Genomic DNA, 22616 nt, shown 5'->3' with positions numbered 1-22616 from the left:
AGCAGTATGTAAGGAAGAGGTGGGTTGAGACTGGCCATGTGGGGAGTTAAAGAGTAGTGGGAGGTTAAACTCAGACATGTGGAGGGCTCTGAGAATACAGTAAGGAAAGGTAAGGTAGGGTTGCTGGAATCAAAAGGGTGGGCTTGAATCCCCTCCTCCAACTTTAAAAAAAAATTTTTTTTTAACATTTATTCATCTTTTTTTTTAAATTTTTTTTTTAACGTTTATTTATTTTTGAGACAGAGAGAGACAGAGCATGAACAGGGGAGGGTCAGAGAGAGAGGGAGACACAGAATCTGAAACAGGCTCCAGGCTCCAAGCTGTCAGCACAGAGCCCGACGCGGGGCTCGAACTCACGGACCGCGAGATCATGACCTGAGCCAAAGTCGGCCACTCAACCGACTGAGCCACCCAGGCGCCCCATCATTTATTCATCTTTTGGGAGAAAGAGAGAGAGAGAGACCCGAGTGTGAGCGGGGAAGGGGCAAAGAGAGAGAGACACACACAGAATCTGAAGCAGGCTCCAGGCTCTGAGCTGTCAGCACAGAGCCCAACACAGGGCTCAAACTCAGACTGTGAAATCATGACCTGAGCCAAAGTCGGATGCTTAACTGACTGAGCCACCCAGGTGCCCTCCCTCCTCCAAGTTTTGCTAGCTCTGGGCATCTGGGAAGTTTCCTTAAACTCTAAAACTCTAAGGGTCTCAGTTTTCTTATTTGTTAAATGGGGAGGGTGATAACCATAGTACCCACCTCACCAGGGTTTTTGGGAGGATTAAGATGCTCTGTGTATGGCACTTAGCACAGGGTGAGTGTTCAGTAGGGGGTAGCCATTGTCTTTCAAGATTGTGCTTGAGGGATTCAGGAAGAGAGGCAGCTGGCAACAAGTGAGAAAACAGAGGGAGGAGACATGGGTCCAGGTTGAAAGTGAAGAAAAGAATAAACCCAGTTTCAGACGGGGATAGTGAGATGGATTATGAAAGCCCTGATTGTCAGAGCCTCTGCCAGAAGCTTCCTTTTGCATAGGCCCTGATCAATTTTTCCATCTTCTCTGAGCAGAGGGCAGGCCTTGAAGGGAGTGCAAGAGACCCCTTGATCTCTTGGAGGCATAACTGTGAAGTTAGGTTGCAAATAATTTTTATACCAAGACAGGTCTTTGTAGAATTTTCATGAAGACTTGCCTGTTCCTTGCTGCATCTTTGTTGACATTGACCTTCCTGATCTTCTATTTATATTTATAGCTGCCTTTCCTGGGATCCCTGGGCAGCCCAGAGTCTATGTGATTTGGAAGAGGTGAAAAGAAAATCAACTATGCAATTGTTAAGATAGAACTTCAGCATTTTTCTTAGACTGAACATTGATTAAGAGGCCATAATACCATTCCTATTCTGTCATGAATTGGGTTGTATTCTAGTGGCAAATTAAGTTTGAGAGATGTAAACATCATCTTAAGATTAGACATTACATTTGGCTCCATGTTCTTGGTGATCCACTGACATCTAGCCCTGCCTTCGGATTAGCTTAATTGGAACATGAGAGGTGAGAACTTAATAAGAACATAACTGGACAGATATACTGAACAGAGCTGGCTTAGTGGCTATTATAAACTTCACTTGGGATTTCTTTCCAATGCAGCTCTGAAAATATTTTGGTTAATAATTAAGTTAATAATTTTTGCTATAAGCAATTTTTGATAAAAGTTTATACTGTCAGCAGTAAAAAGTATGATGAACTCAAAGAGTTTGTTCCAGCTGGATGTGTTAAGTATGCAGAACTCGCTATTCCCGTATCTGCTAGTTAACTCTGGGGCCAGTCCCTCACATGACAGAAAACCCCATCTGAACTGACTTCAATGAAAAAGATTGTTTGTTTGTTTGTTTGTTTGTTTATATATGTCCTCTCCCATGGGGAGATCTTCCACAGCTTGATTTGGGGACCCAGATGATGTCTTCACGATTTGGTTCCCTCTCCATCTCTTGATTCAGTTTCCTCTGGCGTGGCTCCACCCTCAAATGGTCCCTGCCTTGTGACACTAGCCTATGTCTCATGCCTTAGAAAGAGAAAGTCTCTTCCTGAGTTTCTAATTGAACTGACTCAGGTCAATGACCTACTCTGGAATCAATCCTTGGAACTAGGGGAATTTAGTGGGCAGTGGGCTGTTGGGCAAAGTGAAGGATCCCTAACCCAGTGCACATAGCTTTAGAATTGGGGAAAGACAGATCCCCAAAAGGAACTCAAGGTGCTGTTACCAAAAGAAGGCAGAAAGGATACTGGGCAGCTATCTTGGCTAGGACTCATTGTGCTGCGAACAGCAGGAAACTGTCTTAAATAATGAAGGGGATTCTTTGGTTCAGGAAACTAAAAGGTTCTGAGGTAAAGAAGGAGGATTTCAAGATGGGTTTGATTGAGAACTCAATGATAAAACCAGAGACTTGGTTCTCTTCTGCGTCTATGGGTGGCCTCTTGCAAAGTTGGTTTTATCCTCAGGCTGGCTTCCCTCAGAGTGGCCAAACAGATACTGCCACTGGCCTAGGCTTTGCCCCTGCAACTACAGCAACCTGGGGCACCTGGGTGGCTCAGTCAGTTGAGCGTCCGACTTCAGCTCAGGTCATGATCTCGCAGCTTGTGGGTTCAATCCCTGTGTCGGGCTCTGTGCTGACAGCTCCAGAGCCTGGAGCCTGCTTTGGATTCTGTGTCTCCCTCTCTCTTTTCCCCTCCCCCACTCTCACTCTGTCTCTCCCTGTCTCAAAATAAACATTAAAAAGAAAAGAAAAGAAAAGGAAATGATTTCCCAGAAGCCCCAGCACATCTCCCCTCATACTTTATCAGTCTGAAATTGATTATGCACCCATTCTCCATTCAGCAAATCCCTCGGGCCAGGATAAATGTGGACCAGGTTTAGGTCTAGGTGGCAGGTGGGGTGGGCTTATCTGGACTGCCTAATCGGGATTCATACCTGGAGCTGGAGATGGACTTAATCCTCCATACTCATCACAGCAACCTCCAGCCGGAGGTTGGCTGCTGGATGTTGAATTAATAACCACAGTGCAGCCATAGCTTACTCATTTCTTTATCTCTTGTGTTTAACACAGGCTTGGCACATAGTAGGTCCTCAGTAAATGTTTACTGAACAGGACTAAACCGGAACAATGCACTGTGCATAATTTAGAAAGAAATCAGGAGTTTTCTGCATGACTAAAATGATGCCTGAAAATAAATCTTATCTCAGCTTTAAATATGGATTAAATGCAGGGTCTGGATAGAGGTGATAAGACTTTCTGCCTCTTTTCCTATCCTATCCCACACGGCATAAAATTTTCCCTTTTGCTTTCGTTGCTCATCAAATTCCATTACAATGAAGACTATTGTAAACAAAAGTTAGTATCAGGAAACTATTTCTAACTCCTGATAAGTCATTTGATGATCTCATGACACTAAAATTTGCTACTATGAATAATTCAGTAAAACAAATCTATTTCTTCTTAGAGTCCTGTGCTATCTTACAGTCATTTATTGTAGTCTTTTATTTTTTAAATAAAATACCCAAATATCTTTTAAAAAGTACAAGGGCTCTGGTCAGTGAAGGAAGAAACTCTGTTTCCTGACCTTGACCAATAAGGGAATTAGAAATACCATCCACTTTTGTTTGAAAAACTTTTCTAAGGAGTGGAAAAAATAGATTTGTCACAGGAAAGGTGTGGTGGAATTATTTTAGCGTTACTCCTTTTACTTCAGAACACTTTTAGAAATGAGCACGTGGCCCGTGCTGAAAGTCTTGGTCTATACTTTGTGTTATGAGTGTATTTTTTTTTTAATTTTTTTAACATTCATTTTTGAGAGACAGAGAGAGAGCGTGAGCTGGGGAGGGGCAGAGAGAGAGGGAGACACAGAATCCGAAGCAGGCTCCAGGCTCTGAGCTGTCCGCACAGGGCCCGATACAGGGCTTGAACCCACAAACTGTGAGATCATGACCTGAGCCGAAGTCAGACACTTAACCAACTGAGCCACCCAGGTGCCCCATGAGTGTGTATTTTTAAGTTCTTTTGAGAAGTATTATTTTTCTTTAATGAAATTCTAATGCAGTCGGGGAAAATGTAACTTCTGTTTGAAGTTTGCTGTGATAAGTATTTTGGCATCTGGCTGTAGTCCAAGTGAGTGCTCGTTTCTAGAATCAGTTATCACTTTTGAAGAGGGGGGCTGGTTCTCAGGCGTCTGGAGGTTTACTGTAGAGAATAGCTATGTGGGAAAGGAGGCTATGACATTCTAAGTGCATGCCACACCCACAGCCTTAACTTCAGCCCTCTGTCCCTGCTTTGTCCATGTCCCCATTACCCTGGCTACAAGTGATTGAGCCAAGAATAAGTGTCACACCCTATGGGCAGCCACTTGAGAATGCCAAGTGGCTATGAAATGATCTGGTACAATTGCTCTGCCCAACAGGGATGGCCCATTCTGAGTAGTATCTTACCAATCCAATCAGATTCTTCTGGGGAGTAGCGATGCCACAGGGCTGAGTCCCACGTACATTGAGAACCAGAACTGTTGTTGAGCCACAAAGCTATAAGTGGATGAGGCTACTGTGATTAGCCAGACCTGCGCCCTGAACAGCCATGGACCCTGGTCCACTTCTCCCTGAGACCTGCCCCCAGTCAGAGGAATTCCCATTTTCCTTCCACGCCTTCTGCCTTTACACTAACCCCGTGTGCAAGACTATATTCGTGTTCAAAAATATTTGTGGCCTCTCTCTAAGGGAGGCTTGTCCATGTGACTGCTTTGGTCAAAGCAATGTGTGAACGTGACATATGTCATTTCCAAATACACACTCTAAGAGTCAAAGCATGGTTCACCATGTCGTATTCACTTAATGTGATAACTAGTGCTATTTTAGAGAGAAGCTCGTCAGCCTGAATCCCAGAGTAAAGACAACGTGGAGCAGGGAGCTATAGCTGATTGAAATGTTCATGTAACATGAGTGAAAAAAAAGCCATTGATGATATAAGCTTCTCAGATTTAGGGGTTGTTTGCTGCGGCAAAATCTATCCTAAACTGATTTGTGAAAAATACCCAGTAACCAAGGTAACCCGAACAGATTTCTAAACCTTGCAAACCCAAAGAATCTCAACAAACACAATGCCATAGCAAGCCACACTTCAGTGCACTAACCTCACAGCATGTGCTTTTGACCTTTCTGGGGTGGAATTACATTCATTACCGGATGCAGATTCAGTGACTTTCCAATGCAAGTAGTTTCTCTTTCTAGTCTCTGCACTTCTAGTCTGCTTCTTATGGGCGTACCCAACATGAACATCGGGGCAAGGTGCTGTCTGGGTTGAACTCCAATTTCTGCCTTTTCTCTCTTTGGGGTTTCAGTCTTTTATGATGATGTTTTCCACCCCCGAATTTTATTACAAAATTTTTCCAGCAATATAGAACAGTGGAAGAATTTCAGAGGGAACATCCACATATTTACCACCTAGATTCTACAGTTACCATTTTGCTTTATTGGCTTGGTTGCATATCTGTCCACCAATCCATCAGTCCATCCGTCTATCCATCTACCTTGTTTTTTGGGTGCATTTTAAAGTAAGTTGCAGACTCATGATGACATGATGATGTCTTTGTCATTTAGTCTTTTTTCCTTTTAATTCCTGATTTTTAAAAATTGCTTTTTAACCTTGTTTGAGGTTGTCTTAACTGTTTCCTCTGCTTGCCGAAACTTGCACATACTCACCCTTTAACAATCATGAACTCAGTATGTTTGTCCGCATTACGTAAACCCTGGGTGCCCACACTTTCTTAATCTCACTCTTTAATTTTTCTATTACTTCCTCTCTTATCTCTTCACTCACCACAACTTTTCATTTGCTCTCCCTTCTCTCTTTCAGCTCCCTGGCAGATAATTTTTAAACTAAACAACAGCTGAACAATATCCTCACTGTTCCACGTGTCTGAGTATGCACGGCACGTCCACACTTGCTCAGATCAGAAGGAAAACACAATTTCTTCCATTTTATTTCTTTGCATCAAAAGTGATTAAATCTGTCTGCATGACCTTCATACATCAGACCATTGGGCTATTTTAAAAGTCTATTTAATAGAGTAAGTCAAACTGCATTCCCTTGGTAGAAGGAATCTTTACCACCAAACACTGCAGTAAATGCCAAGGGAACAATGCATCTTTTATGGACAGGAAAGAAAGAGACACTGCCATCTTACAATTGCTGAATTGTTTAAATTATACGGCAATCCATGCTAGATACATATTTGCATTGTTGTACAAGTATTTTCTTAGTTGGGTTAAAGATGGCTTTTTGAAGGCAACCCTACTGTTGCAAGACAGCCTTAGAAAACCCTGTTACATGCTCCAGTACATTTAATTTTATTACCCTGGCCAGCAGTGTTTCAATTTTTTAATAAAAGGCTATCAGCAAGGAGGTAGAAGACTGCAAACAATCTCCAGCAACTCGGGAACTGCTCTGTTTTATGGACTAATGGCTATAGTAAAGCTTTCAGTAAAAAATTTTAAGCAGCACTTTCCTTTTTGGTGAGAATCAATTTCACAACAGTTTTTTTTTTTCAACCTTATCTAAGATTATAAAGCTGAGTTGGCTATTTTCAAGTGAAGGGGGGGAAAAAAAGAAAAAAAAGAAGGAACATTTTCATGATAAAATATTAGGAGAAGAAAATGAAGAGAAACTATCCAGAATTATATTAGCAATCCTTAGTTGGGTTTTTTTTTTAATGTTTATTTATTTTTGAGACACAGACAAAGTGTGAGCAGGGGAGGGGCAGAGAGAAAGAGGGAGACACAGAATCTGAAACAGGCTCCAGGCTCTGAACGGTCAGCATAGAACCCGATGTGGGGCTCAAACCCATGAACACTGAGATCATGACTTGAGCCGAAGTCGGACGTTCAACTGACTGAGCCACCCAGGCGCCCCAAGCAGTCGCTAGTTTTAAATATCAGAATTCTTGGGGCTCCTGGGTGGCTCAGTAGGTTAAGCGTCTGACTTCAGCTCAGGTCATGATCTCGCCGTTTGTGAGATCAAGCCCCACATTAGACTCTGAACTAACAGTGCCAAGCCTGCTTGGGATTCTCTTTTTCTCCATCTCTCTCTGCCCCTCTCCCGTTTGCATGCACTCTTAAAATAAATAAATAAACTTTTAAAAAAAGATGTCAGAATTCTTGTAAGTAAGCTCTTTCTTGCTTTGATGTTTGAGAGTTGAATGGTGAATTCATTCATTCATTTACTTACCACCCATTGATCACCTACTCCATGCAAGGCACTCAATTAAGCACTAAGAATATAAAGAAAAGAGACATGTGCCTTGTCCTCAAGAAGTTTATAGTTAAGTGGGGAAGATAGACATGTGGGCAAGTATTATGTTATGGTTATGTCTCAGGTGCTATGACAGAGTGGCAAATGAGGAACTGGGGGTGGGGGGCTGGAGAGTTTAAGCTGAGGAGGGTGAGAATGGTCAGAAAGTCTTCCTGGAGGCATCTAGGAGGACAAGTGGGGGTTAGCTGATTGGAGAAAAAAAGGAATAGGAGTTAAAACTTTTCCTGTTGTAAGCAATAAACAACCCAATATAAACTGGCTTAATCAAACAGAGACTAGGGATGCCTGAGTGGCTCAGTCAGTTAAGCGACTGACTTTGGCTCAGGTAATGATCTCACAGTCTGTGAGTTTGAGCCCTGCATCAGGCTGTGTACTGACAGCTCAGAGCTTGGAGCCTGGTTAGGATTCTGTCTCCCTCTCTCTCTTCCCCTCCCCCACTTATGGTCGCTCACTCACTGTCTCTCTCTCTCTGAAAAAATAAATAAGCTTTAAAAAAAAAATGAATATAGTGACTCATGTACCTGAAAGGTCCAGGGAATTTGGGCTTTGGAATTTGGGTATAGCAGGATCTAGGGTCTAGTACAGTGTCATTAGAAATCTGCCATTGATGGTTTAGCCAATAGCATCTCCCTTCTTACTTGCTATATTACCCCAAATTTATTCATTTTCTTTGGAGTTGCTGTGCCCTTCAGGAGTGGCTGGACGCAACTAATTATATTTGTAATGATCCTATTTCCAAATACAGTCACATTCTGAAGTTCTGGGAGTTAGGAGTTAAACGTATGAATTTGGGTCGAGGAGGACACACAGTTCAATCCACTACACCCTGTCTATCCTCCCTGTCTCAGATCTCCTGCTGGTACCTCCCACTGGCTGGACCCACCTAGTGAGTAAGGGAGCCTGGTGGAAGTGAACCATAAAATCAGCCTCCTGAGGCACAGAACCAGGTGGGAGAAGTGTAGACCTGGAGCCACTGTTGGGTGGACAACTGGCAGGGTCAGCCACACTGGCCAATGGCACCTGCATGCTTGGCTTCTACATTGCAAGATGGTACCCAGACCCAAAGTAGTGCTGTTGGGAGGGTTCGAGTGGACTGGGAGAAAGCAGTAAGTACAGTTACTCAGAATCAAGTTCCAGATTTAAATAAAATCCTTCTGTGACAATTCCAAAAGCATGTAGTAAGCCTCCTACTATGTGCACTGTCTTTTATTAGTCCCTGCTATCAGAAAATGTGCTAATCCAAAGATGACTGGAGAGGGGTGCCTAGGTGGCTCAGTTGGTTAAGCTTCTGACTTCAGCTCAGGCATGATCTCACAGTTCATGGGTTCCAGCGCCACGTCAGGCTCTGTGCTGACAGCTTAGAGCCTGGAGCCTATTTCAGATTCTGTGTCTCTCTCTCTCTGCCCTTCCCCTGCTTGCTCTCTGTCTCTCTCTCAAAAATAAATAAACATCAAAAAAATTAAAAACAAAAAACAAAAAAATAAAGATGACTGGAGAAAAGTCTTCAGAATTCTTTACATCACCCCAAACTACTGTTTGTTGATGTACTTATAAACCTCATAAAAGACTCACGCATATTTCATCTAACCCAAAAAATCAATTAACCTCTCTTTCTTTGTCCTACTCAGACATGTGGACAAAGAGTATAATTTAATTCTCTCTTCTCTTTTCTCTCTTTAGAGAAAAAGAACCAAATTCATTGCCTGTGATTTTCTGACTGAGTGGTTATACAAGTAAGTTTTGCATGTGTTTGAATATTCAATGACCCTAAGGATTCAATAGTGTTCATTTGCAAGCAGAATAGCAACAATTGACTTGAATTTTTGCTTATTGTTTTCTTGTCAATCAAAATGTGGCATCGTTACCAGTCAAAATCCAAAGAGGATAGGGGAGTCTTTCACGGAATTCTTCTCCATTCCATTTGTGGAGCAGTGGCTGAAGCATCAGTAAGTACCAACACAAGGCCTCAAATAATTTATTCCTATTTTAAGACTGTGTTAATGATAGTTTTCTCCAATCCAACTAACTCATGTAATCCATCCAGGACTCCAGGTCAGTTTTATTCGTGGTTCTTGTCTCTAGCTATTTTCAGTCCAGGCTAAGAGCATCCTATCCGTGGTGATTATTCTAGAAGCACTTCAGAAATAAATCAGAAAAGTTAAAAAATTCTTATCCTAAGTAATTCATCTCTCCGTTCTCTCTCCTCATTCTTTCTCTCTTCCTCCCTTCTTCCCTGCCCCCTCTCAAGGTTATTATGTCTCAAGAAATAGGACTAAACTTTTTTAAATACTGATTTTTAGTTATATGGATCTATTCTACATTTAAAATATTAGAACATGACAGATAAATTTAAAATTCTCCTTGACCATCATATGAGTTCTTCTCTCCTCACAAAAGTAATCAGTTTAGTCTATAGTCCTTCCAGAGCTCTTAAGGTTGGTTAACCATGTAAAATTAGATTATATCATATAAAATTAGTAGTACTATTTGCTGTGAGTGATTTCTCATCAATGTAATGATGATGATGGCAAATAACATTTATTGAGTGCTTATATCATTGTTCTCAGCATTTAACACTAATGAACTAACTTGATCCTGATAACAATGCCATTACCAGCCCTATTTTGCAGATGAGGAAATGCATGCATTATTTTGCAACTTGCTTTTGTTTGCTCTCAAATACATGCTTTTGAGATCTAGCCCTGTTGATTCAATCACACCTAATTCCTGCCTTTGATGGTGTTATAGTATATTTCATCTCTAGATTTGCACAATTCACTCATTCATACAATAAGTATTTATTGAGTACTACGATGCACCAAACATCATTCTAGGTGCTGGAGGTAAAGCACCTTCCTTGCCTTTATGGAAGTTATATCCTAGTGGGGGATGACAGACAATGAACAAGTAAGTGCTATAGGGAAAAAGAAAGCAGAGAGGGGGAATGCAGAATATCGAAGGGGCTTAATTTTGCATAGGGTGGTCAGGAAGGATCTCACCTGAAAGATGACATTTAAGCAATGGTCCACTATTTTAGATCATAGGTGGAAGAAAGGTCAATTTAGAGAAAATGATGTATATTTAACTGGTTGCTTTGAAATGTTTTCATGCCAGCCCTTTGTGAAAACAATGTAAGGAAACCAAGGCATTAGAAAATTAAGCAAGGCTTGTAAAACCTCATATTAAACAGAATGAAAGACCTTAAATTAGACCTTTAGCCCTCAAATATCACTTTTTTTTGTTTGTTTGTTTAGATATGCCCTTCCTGAGAATGCCAAGTTGAATAGACTCTTGACTGACTTTCTTAATTTGGAGAATTAAATATACCCCAGATTTTACCAGGGTTTTAAAAGATTTTTTTTAAGTACTCTCTGGGGGTGTCTGGGTGGCTCAGTCAGTCAAAGCGTCCGACTTCGGCTCAGGTCATGATCTCAGTCTGTGAGTTTGAGCCCCGCTTTGGGCTCAGTGCTGACAGCTTGGAGCCTGGAGCCTGCTTCTGATTCTGTCTCCCTCTCTCTCTGCTCCTCCCCTGCTCATGCTGTCTCTCTCTGTCTCTCAAAAATAAATAAATGTAAACCAAAAAAATTTTTATTTAAGAAAAAGTACTCTCTGCACCCAATAAAGGACTCAAACTCACAACCCTGAAATCAAGAGTCATATGCTGTACCAACTGAGCCAGCGGGACACCCGTTATCAGTTTTTTAAAAATCAGGGGCGCCTGGGTGGCTCGGTTGGTTAAGCATCTGACTTAGGCTCCGGTCATGATCTCACGGCTTGTGGGTTCCAGCCCCATGTCGGACTCTGTGCTGACAGCTCAGAGCCCAGAGCCTGCTTCAGATTCTGTCTCCCTCTCTCTCTGCCCCTCCCCCACTTGTGCTGTCTGTCTCCTTCAAAAGTAAATAAACATTAAAATAAAAATAAAAATCTGAGACTAGCAAAACATTGAAAGGAGAATGAATGATATTGGAAAACCGTGTTTTTTTAATTAGCTTCCAAACCTGTGCCTAATTTTGCCCACTATGAAAATGGAAGGCCCATAATGTATTGAGTATAAATGATTAATAAGTGGAAGAGTTTGCATATATTTTTCTAAGACAAGGTTTTTTCAGTATCATTCTCCAAGTTATTGCTTTGCCTTGAAAATGAAGCATTTTCTCACTTCTGATAACCAATGAAAAAGAATCTTAAAGATATGAGAACTTCTCTAAATAAGAGTCCTCTCAAATCCCTAGTCATTTATTATAAAAATATCTTCTGGGGTGCTTGGGTGGGTCAGTCGGTTAAGTGTCTGACTTTGGCTCAGGTCATGATCTCACGGTTCGTGGGTTCGAACCTCGCATCAGGGTCTATGCTGACAGCTCAGAGGCTGGAGCCTGCGTCAGTCTGTGTCTCCTTCTTTCTCTGCCCGCCCCCCCACCGCCCCCCCGCCCCGCTCGCGTTCTGTCTCTCTCTCTCTGTCAAAAATAAACATTAAAATTTTTTTAAATATATCTTAATTTAAAATGGTTGCTCACGTCCTCTGGCAACTCATATAAATACACTAAGAAGTAGCAAAACTGACCATTTGACTTTAACTCCACAAGAACAGAAATACAAGAGCTCTCTCCTAACTGGCATTTGTATCCTCTATTTCTGTAACCTTTCAAAGAGATGCCAAGAAGTGTGATAAAACTTTAAATTATATTAATCTGCTTTGATGCAATAAGTATTTTATTGAACACCTACCAAGTGCAATGCACAGAGCCTGGTATTGTGGAATAAATAGAGATCAATAAAATACGGGCTCTGGCTTTGGGAGTAAGAGAGACATATTTACAACTAAGTATAGTTTCTGTAGCAAGTGTTCTAATACAGAGGCTAAAGCACTGAAGGGAAATGGGGAAGCACAAGACCATTCACAGACCCTCCTGACAGGCCTGGAGCCAGCCCAGTTGGGGCAGCAGCCAAGCTGGTTGGTGCCCACATTTGGTCTTCAGAGGGAAGGACTCAGGTCTTGTATCCTTCTCAAAGATACCAGAAGAGTCAGAGAGATAAGTAAGAACCAATGTTCTTAAAGAGAATGAGAGCAGGAGCTGGAAACAATATCTAATCCAGGTTTTTTGAACCTTAGCACTATCGACATTTAGCACCAGATAATTCTCTGATGTGGGGCTGGCCTGTGCATTGTGGAATGTTCAGCAGCTTCTCTGGCCTCCACCTACTAGATGCCAATAGCACCTCCCTAAAGCCGTCACCATCAAGAATATCTCCAGACACTAGCAAATATCAGGGGCATGAGGGATCGAGTGGGGCAGGGAGACAACAAAATAGCCTCTGGTTGAGAACCTCTGACCTAATCCAGTGGTTTTCTACCCTGGCTGCACGTTAAAGTCATTTGGGGAGTTTCTGTTGCCTGACTTCCCCAAGACCTATTAAATCAGACCTCTTAATTCAGGGTATAGCCCATGTATTGGTTTGTTTGTTTGTTTGTTTGTTTGTTTGTTTGTTTGTTTGTTTTTAATAGCTTCCTGGGTGATTCTAATATATACCCAGAGTTGAGACCTCATCCATAGAGCAGAAGAAATACTGTGTTCAAATAAATAATATAATTATGTTATACTATTAATAAAAAGTATACTTGAAGTAGTAAATAGTATAATTTCACCATTCCTCTGCTAAGTACTTTTACACATATTATCTCATTTAATCTTAGTGCCAACACTAAGATGTAGGTCCCAAAACTGAAAGGAGCCGGAAGTTGTAAACGAAGTAAGGTTGGTCTTGGGCAAATATGGGGATTGTTGGGGGCAAAATAAATGGGCATTTTGAGTAGGGCTTAAGGGTACAGATTGGAGGAAGATGAATTTTGAGGGTAGACTTTGTCAAAGTTTTCTAAAGGAAGCAAAATATAAACTAGCACTTCTAGCAGTTCTGGGCTGAGGTTAAGAACATGAGCTCTGGGGACAGACAAACCAGTGTTCAAATGTCTCCTCTACCAGCTTACTAGTCGTATGACCCTGGGTAAGTGTTTTAGCTTCTCTTACCGTGTAACAAATTACCCCAGCACTTAGTGGCCTGGAACAGTAAACACTTGTTAAATTCTCACAGTTTCTGTGGATCAGGAATTGAGGTGCATGCTGCTCAGCTGGGTGGTTCTGTTTCAAGGTGTCTCATAGGCTACAGTCAAGACGTCGCGGGGGCTGTAGTCTTCTGAAGACGTGACTGAGCCTACAGGAGCCACTTTCAAGTTGGCTTACCCACACGGTACCACACGGTGCCACACCCACCCACAGGCTGAAGGCCTCCGTTTTTCTCCACACGGACCTTTCCATGGGCTGCTCGAGTGTCCTCACCACATGGTAACTGGCCTCTTCCAGGGTGAGAGACTCGAGACCAAGAAGGAAGCTGCAGTGCCTCTTGTGACCCAACTGGGAAGCCAAACACCTGCACCTTCCACCACATTCTGTTCATTAGAAGTGAGTCACTAAGTCCAGCTCATGTACCACATGCAAGGGGAGTGTGATTAGGCTCCACCTTTTGAAAGAAGGAGTATCAAACCACACGCGGACATATTTTAAAAGCACCCCTGCAGGTCACTCTCCTGGCCTGTATCTCCTCGTTAGTGAAATGTGATTGATGATCATGAAGATGCGGTGAAATGATGCACCTACACATGAAATCGTGAACAGGCCCAGTCTGGAGCAACATGTGCCTTCCTAGTGGCCACTGTTGCCATCAGAGGACACCGTGGACTTTAGATGAGACATACAGCAGAAAAGGGTACTCATGGCCAAAGGCAGGAAGGTGGGAGAAGGCAGGACTTGGTCCAAGCACAGGAAACCAGCATAGCTGACTCATAGAGCATGCCAACATATAGGGAGGGGATAGGAGATAAGGCTGGAAGGGAGTCAGGGGATGGATTTTGGTTTAATGTAAAACCATCAAGTTTGGGCATTATTCCATAAGCACGAGAGAGTATTAAAAGATTTTGGAGCAGAGGCATACTGTGAGCGAGCTGCTTTGGCAGGATAACTCCCAAGAGTGCAGCGGACCACCTGGTTCCAGCCCTAAGATCTTGAACTGGGACAACAGGAATGGAAAGGAGGACCCTGTGATAGGTCCAGTGGATGGATGGCACAGGATGATGAGTTTGGGGGTGAAGAAATGTGCCTGAAAAGGGGAGATTTGCTGGGCGAATGGAAGCCCATGATAGAAGCAAAGAGACGTGGCTGGAAAATCAGGCTCAAGGGTAAAGATGAGGATTTCTGTCTTGGGCACATTGAGATTGAGGCGTCCATATTGGAAATATCGGTCTGAAGCTCAGAAGTGGAGTCTGGAGAGAAACATTGATTTTGGAATCAAGATCCCCATGTCAAATGTACAGCTACAGCTGAACTTTGGAGTGCCCCAGAGTTGGTCCAAGGGTTCAATGAAGGAGGCACTTACTCTAAGTCATGTGGTTGGCAATGGTGACCATGCCTTGTCTTGTCTGCAGAGCAAATCATTGTTTCCACTTAGGTTATGTTGAGTTGTTCAGTGGGGAGGGAGTTGGGGTATATTAGTTTTCTCTTGCTGCTATAACAAATTACCACAAAGTTTTTAACCAATGCAAAAGTTATTATTGTACAGTTCGGAAGTCAAAAGCCTGACATGGGTGTCCCTGGGCTAAAATCAAGGTGTTGGCAGGGCTGCATTCTTTCATGGAGGAAAATGTGTTGTCTCTCTAGGGGAGAACACATTTTCTTGCCTTTTGCAGCTTCTAGATGCTGCCTATATTGGCTGGTGGTGACTTCCTCCATCTTCAGAGCCAGCAATGTCACATATCTCTGATCCTGTCTCCTTAGTCACATTTCTCTGACTCTCTTTTGCCTCCCTCTTTGTTAGGTTACATTGGCTCACCCAGATAATTCAGAATATTCTCCCCATCTCAAGGTCTTTAATTTAATCACATCTGCACAGTCCTTTTTGCCATTGTAACATAACATAGGTTATAGGAATTATGATTCTTTCATGTTTGGGTGCCATTTTTCTGCCTACCTCAAAGAGTAATGGAGAATATGGGAAAATTGGAAGTCCCTCACTGGTAGGGATCACCTACATTTTCTTGGGGATCACTGACATTTTGAAATGGTATTATGGGTTTTGCGAAAATGATAACATGCTCAGAGAAAAAAGTAAAAGTATGAAGAAAAAGGTACAAATCACCTAAGAGCCTGCCTCTCAGATGTAACCATTGTTGACATTTTAGTGAACTTCTTTTCAGAGACTTCTATGTGCATATATACACATATATTAGGTATAAGAAGATGTATGTCTTCTTCTGAGACCAGAACTACAAGTAAGAGGAAATTTGGGGTGAAGCGGAAAAACTGAGCAAGTTCATGGTGGGTCCTGTCATCCTGATTGTTCATTTAGGTGTAGAGGCATCTGCTGTGAGGGAGGCCCAGGCAGGTTCTGGAGGCTTGTGGGGGAGGAAAGGGGGTGTGCAGCAGCTGCTGTGGTGAAATTGGTAGGGAATCAACTAGGGATAAATAGGGATGGCCCAGCTGATGGCCTGAATTTGTGGTGCATGTAAACAGCCTGCTTATGTGATTATCACCAGCAACCCTCTGCAACCCTGGAAAGGGGGTGGAGAAAGCAGATGGTTGGGTAAAATCAGGGCTGAAGACTAGCAAAGCTAATATTAAGTGGAAAGTCTAGACTGGACCTAGGGGATCTTAAATAAAGGGGAAGCATCATTAACTTTTCTAAGAATAATATCTTACTTTTTTTTTCAAAAGCTACCATATTTTTTGAATTATGTTAACAATTTAACCACCAATTTTAAGAAAGAGAAAGAAATACTACATTATGTGTTCACTTTAGAAGTGAGAAACATACCAAACTTGGAGACACTAAAATGGGGTTCATGTGGTTTTTGAAATTTCAATAGGTAGATTTTATTTGGATCATGATTCAAAGGAAAAATAAAAAGAAAAATTAGGAGGCAATTGGAAATTTGAATACTTAATAAATAGTTAATGATATAGGGGCACCTGGGTGGCTCAGTTGGTTAAGCGTCCGACTTCGGCTCAGGTCATGATCTCACTGTTTATGGGTTTGAGCCCTGCATTGGGCTCTGTGCTGACAGCTCAAAGCCTGGAGCCTGCTTCAGATTCTGTCTCCATCTCTCTGACCCTCCATTGCTCATGCTCTATCTGTCTCTCTCTCAAATATAAAAAACAAAATATTAAAAAAAATTTTTTTGAATAGTTGATGATGTAAAGAATTATTCTTTTATTTAAGGTATGATAATAATTTCATAGTCACAATAAAAAAGTTACTGCTTTTTAGAGAAACATGCTAAAATATTTATGAATGAAATATGAAATGGTATGGTGTCTCTGGGAGGGTTGGGAGCGGGGAGTTACATTGAATAACTGACATGCAGAACAGTAGAATTGAAGCTGGCTGATGGTGACGTGGGTTCATTTTTGTTTTCTTGTCTACTTTTTTATATCTTTGAAATTTTCCATAATAAAAAATTAAAAGGAAAAGAAACAATGAGATTTTTCAAAGCTCCTCATGACCACTTGAATGATGGATGAGCCATGGGCAAGGAGGTATTTATTGACTGGCTGTCAGCCGGGAGGGTTGGGGGCTGTTCTCCACTGGAGTTTGCTGGAGTGACAGACAGTGGAGGAGACTGAGTTTTCATGTGATCATGCTGAGAAACTCAAATGGCATGGAAGGAAAATGGCCCTGGGGCAAGGCGAGAGTAGCAGGTGTGGGACATGTGAAAAGCCTAGTGCTGGAGAGGCCTTGGTCACCCTTCCTGAGACCTGACTCTGAATGCGCATGACTCACCAACCAGTTCCCTTACCTCAGCCTCATTCTCCCTTCACATTCTCCTCTGATGCCAAACCCACTTCTCCCCAGCAACAATGAAAGGAGGATTAACATGATCAGAGCCTTGGGCTTGCCCTAAAGAACATGGTTCTACTAGTACTTTTTCTTACAATAAATACTTTTTTTGTAGAACATGGTAAATCTTTTAGGCTTTGCAGGCTGTATATGGCCTGCAAATTGCTGATCCAATTACTTCAACTCCACCATTGTAGCAGGAAAGCAGTCATAGACAGTATGTGAATAAACAGACATGGCTAGATTCTAGTACAACTTTACTTACACAAATAGGTGATGGGCCACATTTGACCCTTGGGCTATAGTTTGCTGAGCCCTGTTCTAGATACCAAGAACGTTCTCAAATCCTAGTTTTGCATAAGAGCTAAAAACAATTAAATGAGCGTGAGTGAGAAAGATGGAAGGTTGGATAAGGTTACGATCAGAGCAGGAATTTGGAAAATTGAGATATGAGAGTCTTCAGGGAATCTGAAGCCCATTCTAAGATGTGACCATTCTATTGAGTGATGGACATAAGGGAAGATGGGAGTCATGGAGTCACGTGGATTGGAGGCCATGGTGTTGGAGGTGTCATCAGTATGAATAATGAAGTATCTGAAAAGGCCGGTGGGGGATGGGTTGGGGAAGATGACAGCACGTCAAATCCTGGAGCTGTCGAGGGTGGTGTAGGAATATCCTAGAGGACAAAGAAGTGGCGGGAGTGGAAGTGTAGGAGTTACAACTTGGACTCTGGGGGCGCCTGGGTGGCTCAGTCGGTTGAGCGTCCGACTTCAGCTCGGGTCATGATCTCACAGTCTGTGAGTTCGAGCCCCGCGTCGGGCTCTGTGTTGACAGCTCAGAGTCTGGAGCCTGTTTCAGATTCTGTGTCTCCCTTTCTCTGACCCTCCCCCATTCATGCTCTGTCTCTCTCTGTCTCAAAAATAAATAAACGTTAAAAAAAAAAAAAAAGAACTTGGACTCTGGATTCACAACTCTGCCTTCCAAACCAAGCTTCACCATTTCCAGTTGTGTGACTCTGGATGAAGATGACTTAACTGCTGTCAGCCTCAGATTTTCCATCTGTAAAATGGTCTTTCAAGTAAACAAAGCTAGTTTCTTACCTAAGAGGAATTCTAGTGCCAACCATTAAGGGGATACCATTTTTCCAGTACTGATATGTTTATGAATAGGTATGTTCCAGCTATTTAAAAGTAGTTATTTATTTGTTCATTTATTTAGCTGATGTTTATTGAATGCTCAAATGTGCTCTAAAATTATAGAGCACAGACGTATTCATAAGCTGGTTGGCTACCGTTTATTGGATACTTTGTACCATGGAAATATAACACAGAGAAACATGGTACCTGTCTTCATGGATAGTCTTTGTGTATAGTTGGATTACAAAATGCATGTACTTAATTTATACTAGTTCAATGACATGCCTTTGGGGGAAAGAGAGAGAAATAAGATTTTTAAAAAACCAAGCTGTTCCCCCTTGCCATTCCATTCTATAGGCAAAAGCATAAATAGGGCACATGACTCAGCTCTTTCCTTAGTTGTTCCCAGTGTTATGTGCCCTTCATAACATGGGCAGCTCATAAGACAACTACATGCTTCTGTTTGTATGTCTGCCTACCCACATAACTACCTGCCAACCAAGCATTTATATAGTATGTACTCGGGTACTATTCTGAACAGTTGATAAATATTAACCTAATTTAACTTGTATGACAACTCTACAGAGTAGGAAATGTTATTGTCCCTGTTGTAGTAGTCAGGCTATTTTAGACTGAGTTGCAATCATAAACAATACTGAAATACTCAGTAACAGTTTACTTCTTGCTCATACAAAGACTGACACAGTTTAGACAGCCCTTTTATTTATAGCTATCTGGAACATAATGATTTTTGAGGTCACTAAAGCAAAGGAAGAAAAGAGTGGAGGAGGCATTTTAGTTCTTTTTTTTTAATTTTTTTTTTTCAACGTTTTTTTATTTTATTTTTGGGACAGAGAGAGACAGAGCATGAACGGGGGAGGGGCAGAGAGAGAGGGAGACACAGTATCAGAAACAGGCTCCAGGCTCTGAGCCATCAGCCCAGAGCCCGACGCGGGGCTCAAACTCACGGACCGCGAGATCGTGACCTGGCTGAAGTCGGACGCTTAACCGACTGCGCCACCCAGGCGCCCCATGTTCTTAACCTTCTCAGCCTAGAATGTTCTTAACCTTCTCCCATCTCCTGACAGAGCCTGACTCCAAACCAACTGCAAGGGAGGCTGAGATCCATAAGGGACACTGGATATTCCACGAGTACTTGCTGTCCCAGTGACAGCCATATTTCAGAGAAAAAACTGAGGCGCAGAGATGACTTACCTGCCCAAGGTCAGAAGCTAGCAAACAACAAGACAGGATTGAACCCAGGCAACCTGGCTCCTGAGTCCATGCCTTTAAGAACCTGCCTCTTAGATCACCTGCTACTTAGAGTGATCAGTGCTAAGACAGGGAGAACACTGGCTATGTGACATTGATTGAAGGATGCCGTGAAGGGGAAATTTTGACTAGATGTGATTTTCATCTTATGTGCTGATTTCAGATTACAGCTGTGGTAGAAGATAGAACTCCTCTTTATACTATGTGTGTGTTAGCATTTATTGCCTCAGAGAATCCTATCTACCAGCCAGGGGAACCATCTAAAATGTGAGTTTGGCTTTATTTAAATGTTCTTGGTAAGACAAATTCTACCAAGCCCAGCTGTCTTTGTTGCGTGATGTCATTATATTGTCAGATCACAGCTGGTAGGTTGGGATCATTTGTCACGGATGGCTGCCGATCGCTTTTCACATAAATGACAGGCCCTTCTCCTACAGGTTCCCCATAATTTAGCATACTCTTCACTCTGTCCATGCGTTCTCAGTTACCCATTCCTTTTCCATAACTTTTTTTTCCAAGTAACTGCATTTTTTGTAGCTATTTTATATAGACATTGACAACCCTTAAATGTTTTTCTTAGGTATGGGAAACCTGTGTGGCTCAGACAGTTAAGCGCCTGACTCTTGGTTTCAGCTCAGATCATGATGTCACAGTTCATGGGTTCGAGCCCCATGTCAGGATCTGTGCTGACCGCACAAAGCCTGCTTGAGATTCTCTTTCTCTCCTCTCTCTGCCCCTGCCCGCCTCAAAATAAATAAATAAACATTAAAAAATATTTTTTCTTAGGTTTATAAAGATAACTAAGATTTATCACAAAGAAAATAAACATATTTGTTAAATAAACTATACAGTGAAAAGGAAATGTTTAAAATCAAGGATAATCATAGAATTAAATAACTCTACACGTAAAAATCTTTCAAAAGGATGTTTCACTCCAAAGTCAGGAACACGGCTTTTATTTTGTCTTCTAAATTATTTTGTAGCTTTCATATTGTCTACAGAGTTACTTTAAGAATTAAAAACAATTACAAAACTAAAGGGTATTTATTCTACTTTTCAAAAAAAATTTTAAAGTTTATATGAGAGACATAGAGAGAGAGTGGGGAGGGGCAAAAAGAAAGTGAGAGAGAGGGAATCCCAAGCAGGCTCTGTGCTATTAGCAGAGCCTGATGCGTGGCTCAATCTCACAAACCATGAGATCATGACCGGAGCCAAAATCAAGAGTCAGACATTTAACCGACTGAGCCACCCAGGCACCTCTATTCTACTTCTTTTTATTCCATTTCTTTCTTCCTGTGGTAGACATTTATGTTTTTCCCCACCCTGCATTGATTTCCTCTTCCTCCTCTGGGTACAGAACTCCATGTGACACTGAGAGGATCACGTTTCTCCTGTCCTCAGTCCATGTGGACAGTGAGCTGATTCCCCCTCTGGCTCTGGGTTGGGGATGTGACCCAGGCTTGGCCAGTCAGACCATTGAATCCCCCTGACTATTATAGTTGCTCCCAAATTGTTTGAGTCACCGATAACCCCAAGATTTTTTTAGGAAGCAACCAGGAAGCTCTTTTCCTTTAGACTTACTTTAGACTCTCTCTTTTCCTCTAGACTTGGAGCTTTGAAGTCATAAGCCTTGAGCTGCTGAGGGCAAGCACCTAAAGAGGTTGTGCCTGAGATAATAGTGGAACTGAGAGGTGGCCGGAGCCTGAGTTTCTATGGCATTGTTTTGGGCCTCTCTATCTGGCCATGCCTAAAGCTGACTCTATCCCTTCCCTCTTAGTTAATACTTTTTTTTTTAATTATTTTTTTTGCTTAAGCCAGTTTGAGTTAAGTTTCTTTCTTTTTAAGTTTTATCTATCTTATTTTATTATGTTTGAGAGAGAGCACACACAAGTGGGGGAGGGGGGGGGAGAGAGAGAGAGAGAGAGAGAGAGAGAGAGAGAGAGAGAGAGAATCCCACGCAGGCTCTCTGCTGTCAGTGAAAAGCCTGATGCAGGGCTAGAACCCACGAACCATGAGATCATGACCTAAGCCGAAATCAAGAGTTGGACACTTAACTGACTGTGTCACCCAGGTGCCCTGAGGTAGGTTTCTATTACTTGCAAATCAAAGAGTCCTGATACGTGCTCTGACATGGTATTGCCCCAACTAGCCTCCAGTAGTCCATCTTAGCTTTGTCTAGGTTCTGTTGCTAAACAACCCTCAAATCTCAGTGCCTTACAATGTCAAATGTTTCTTCTTCCCCCTTTTTTATGTTAGCTGCATATCACTTTTGGCTCAGCTCCATGTCCCTTTTCATTCTGGGACCCGGGCTGAAGGAACAGCCCCCTCCCTCCCTCTCATGGCAGAGAGAGAAGGGCAATGGCCCATCTACGCAGTGGCAAACCTTACTTCTGCTCACGTTTCATTGGCCGATACAAGTCCATGGCCAAGCCAAATAGCAGTGCTATAGGGAGGTTGACACCACCCCCGGCAGAGACTGCAAGGCATATGGCAGAGCAGAGATATACAATTCTTTTTTTCCAGGGAGAAGAGTAATAACTGGGACAAATAACACAATGTGCTACATGCTCTCATGAGAGCTTAATGAGGGTGTTTTCTTCCCTACCTTTCAACAGTGGTGGGTTACATCATATCTTCTGATGCCTTTCCTCCTATTTATGAATCTGGCATCATCCTCTTTTTTGTTATAGAGTCGTGACTCAACCAGCCAATCAGAAACAAGGAAATTATTTGCTATCATATTGAGAACAAAAAAAGTTTCACTTTTATTTTGACCAAAAGGAATTGGTCAGATGCATTTGCAAAAAGAAATCACTACACAAGCACAAGGAACAAAAGTGCCCTGCTGTCTATCTGGTCCCATGTCTCAGGGGAGAAGGCTCATGAAAGACATCATTAAAGCTGAGACCTTCAATGAAACAAAGATTGTGTTTTAGAAAAGCTTGCTTTGGGTGAAATGTCTTTTCAGCAAATTTCACCCCCTGGAC

General features: G+C 42.1%; 1 protein-coding gene across 1 annotated transcript in view; it reads left to right on the top strand.

Annotated features, from left to right (window-relative positions):
• The window catches only part of IQCK (IQ motif containing K), an 87565-nt gene that overhangs the window by 23527 nt on the left and 41422 nt on the right, over positions 1-22616 (top strand). Inside the window, exons 5-6 of the mRNA XM_047087810.1 lie at positions 9020-9072; positions 9208-9285. Of these exons, the coding sequence (XP_046943766.1) occupies positions 9020-9072; positions 9208-9285 (131 nt within the window). The remainder of the gene's footprint in view (positions 1-9019; positions 9073-9207; positions 9286-22616) is intronic.

The sequence above is a fragment of the Lynx rufus genome, unplaced genomic scaffold, assembly GCF_022079265.1.
Source record: "Lynx rufus isolate CCGP_SWC_20201006 ecotype Redwood Valley unplaced genomic scaffold, mLynRuf1.p SCAF_23, whole genome shotgun sequence".
NCBI lineage: Eukaryota > Metazoa > Chordata > Mammalia > Carnivora > Felidae > Lynx > Lynx rufus.
The sequence above is the reverse complement of the archived record's forward strand: the minus strand, read 5'-3'. Positions and strand labels throughout refer to the sequence as shown.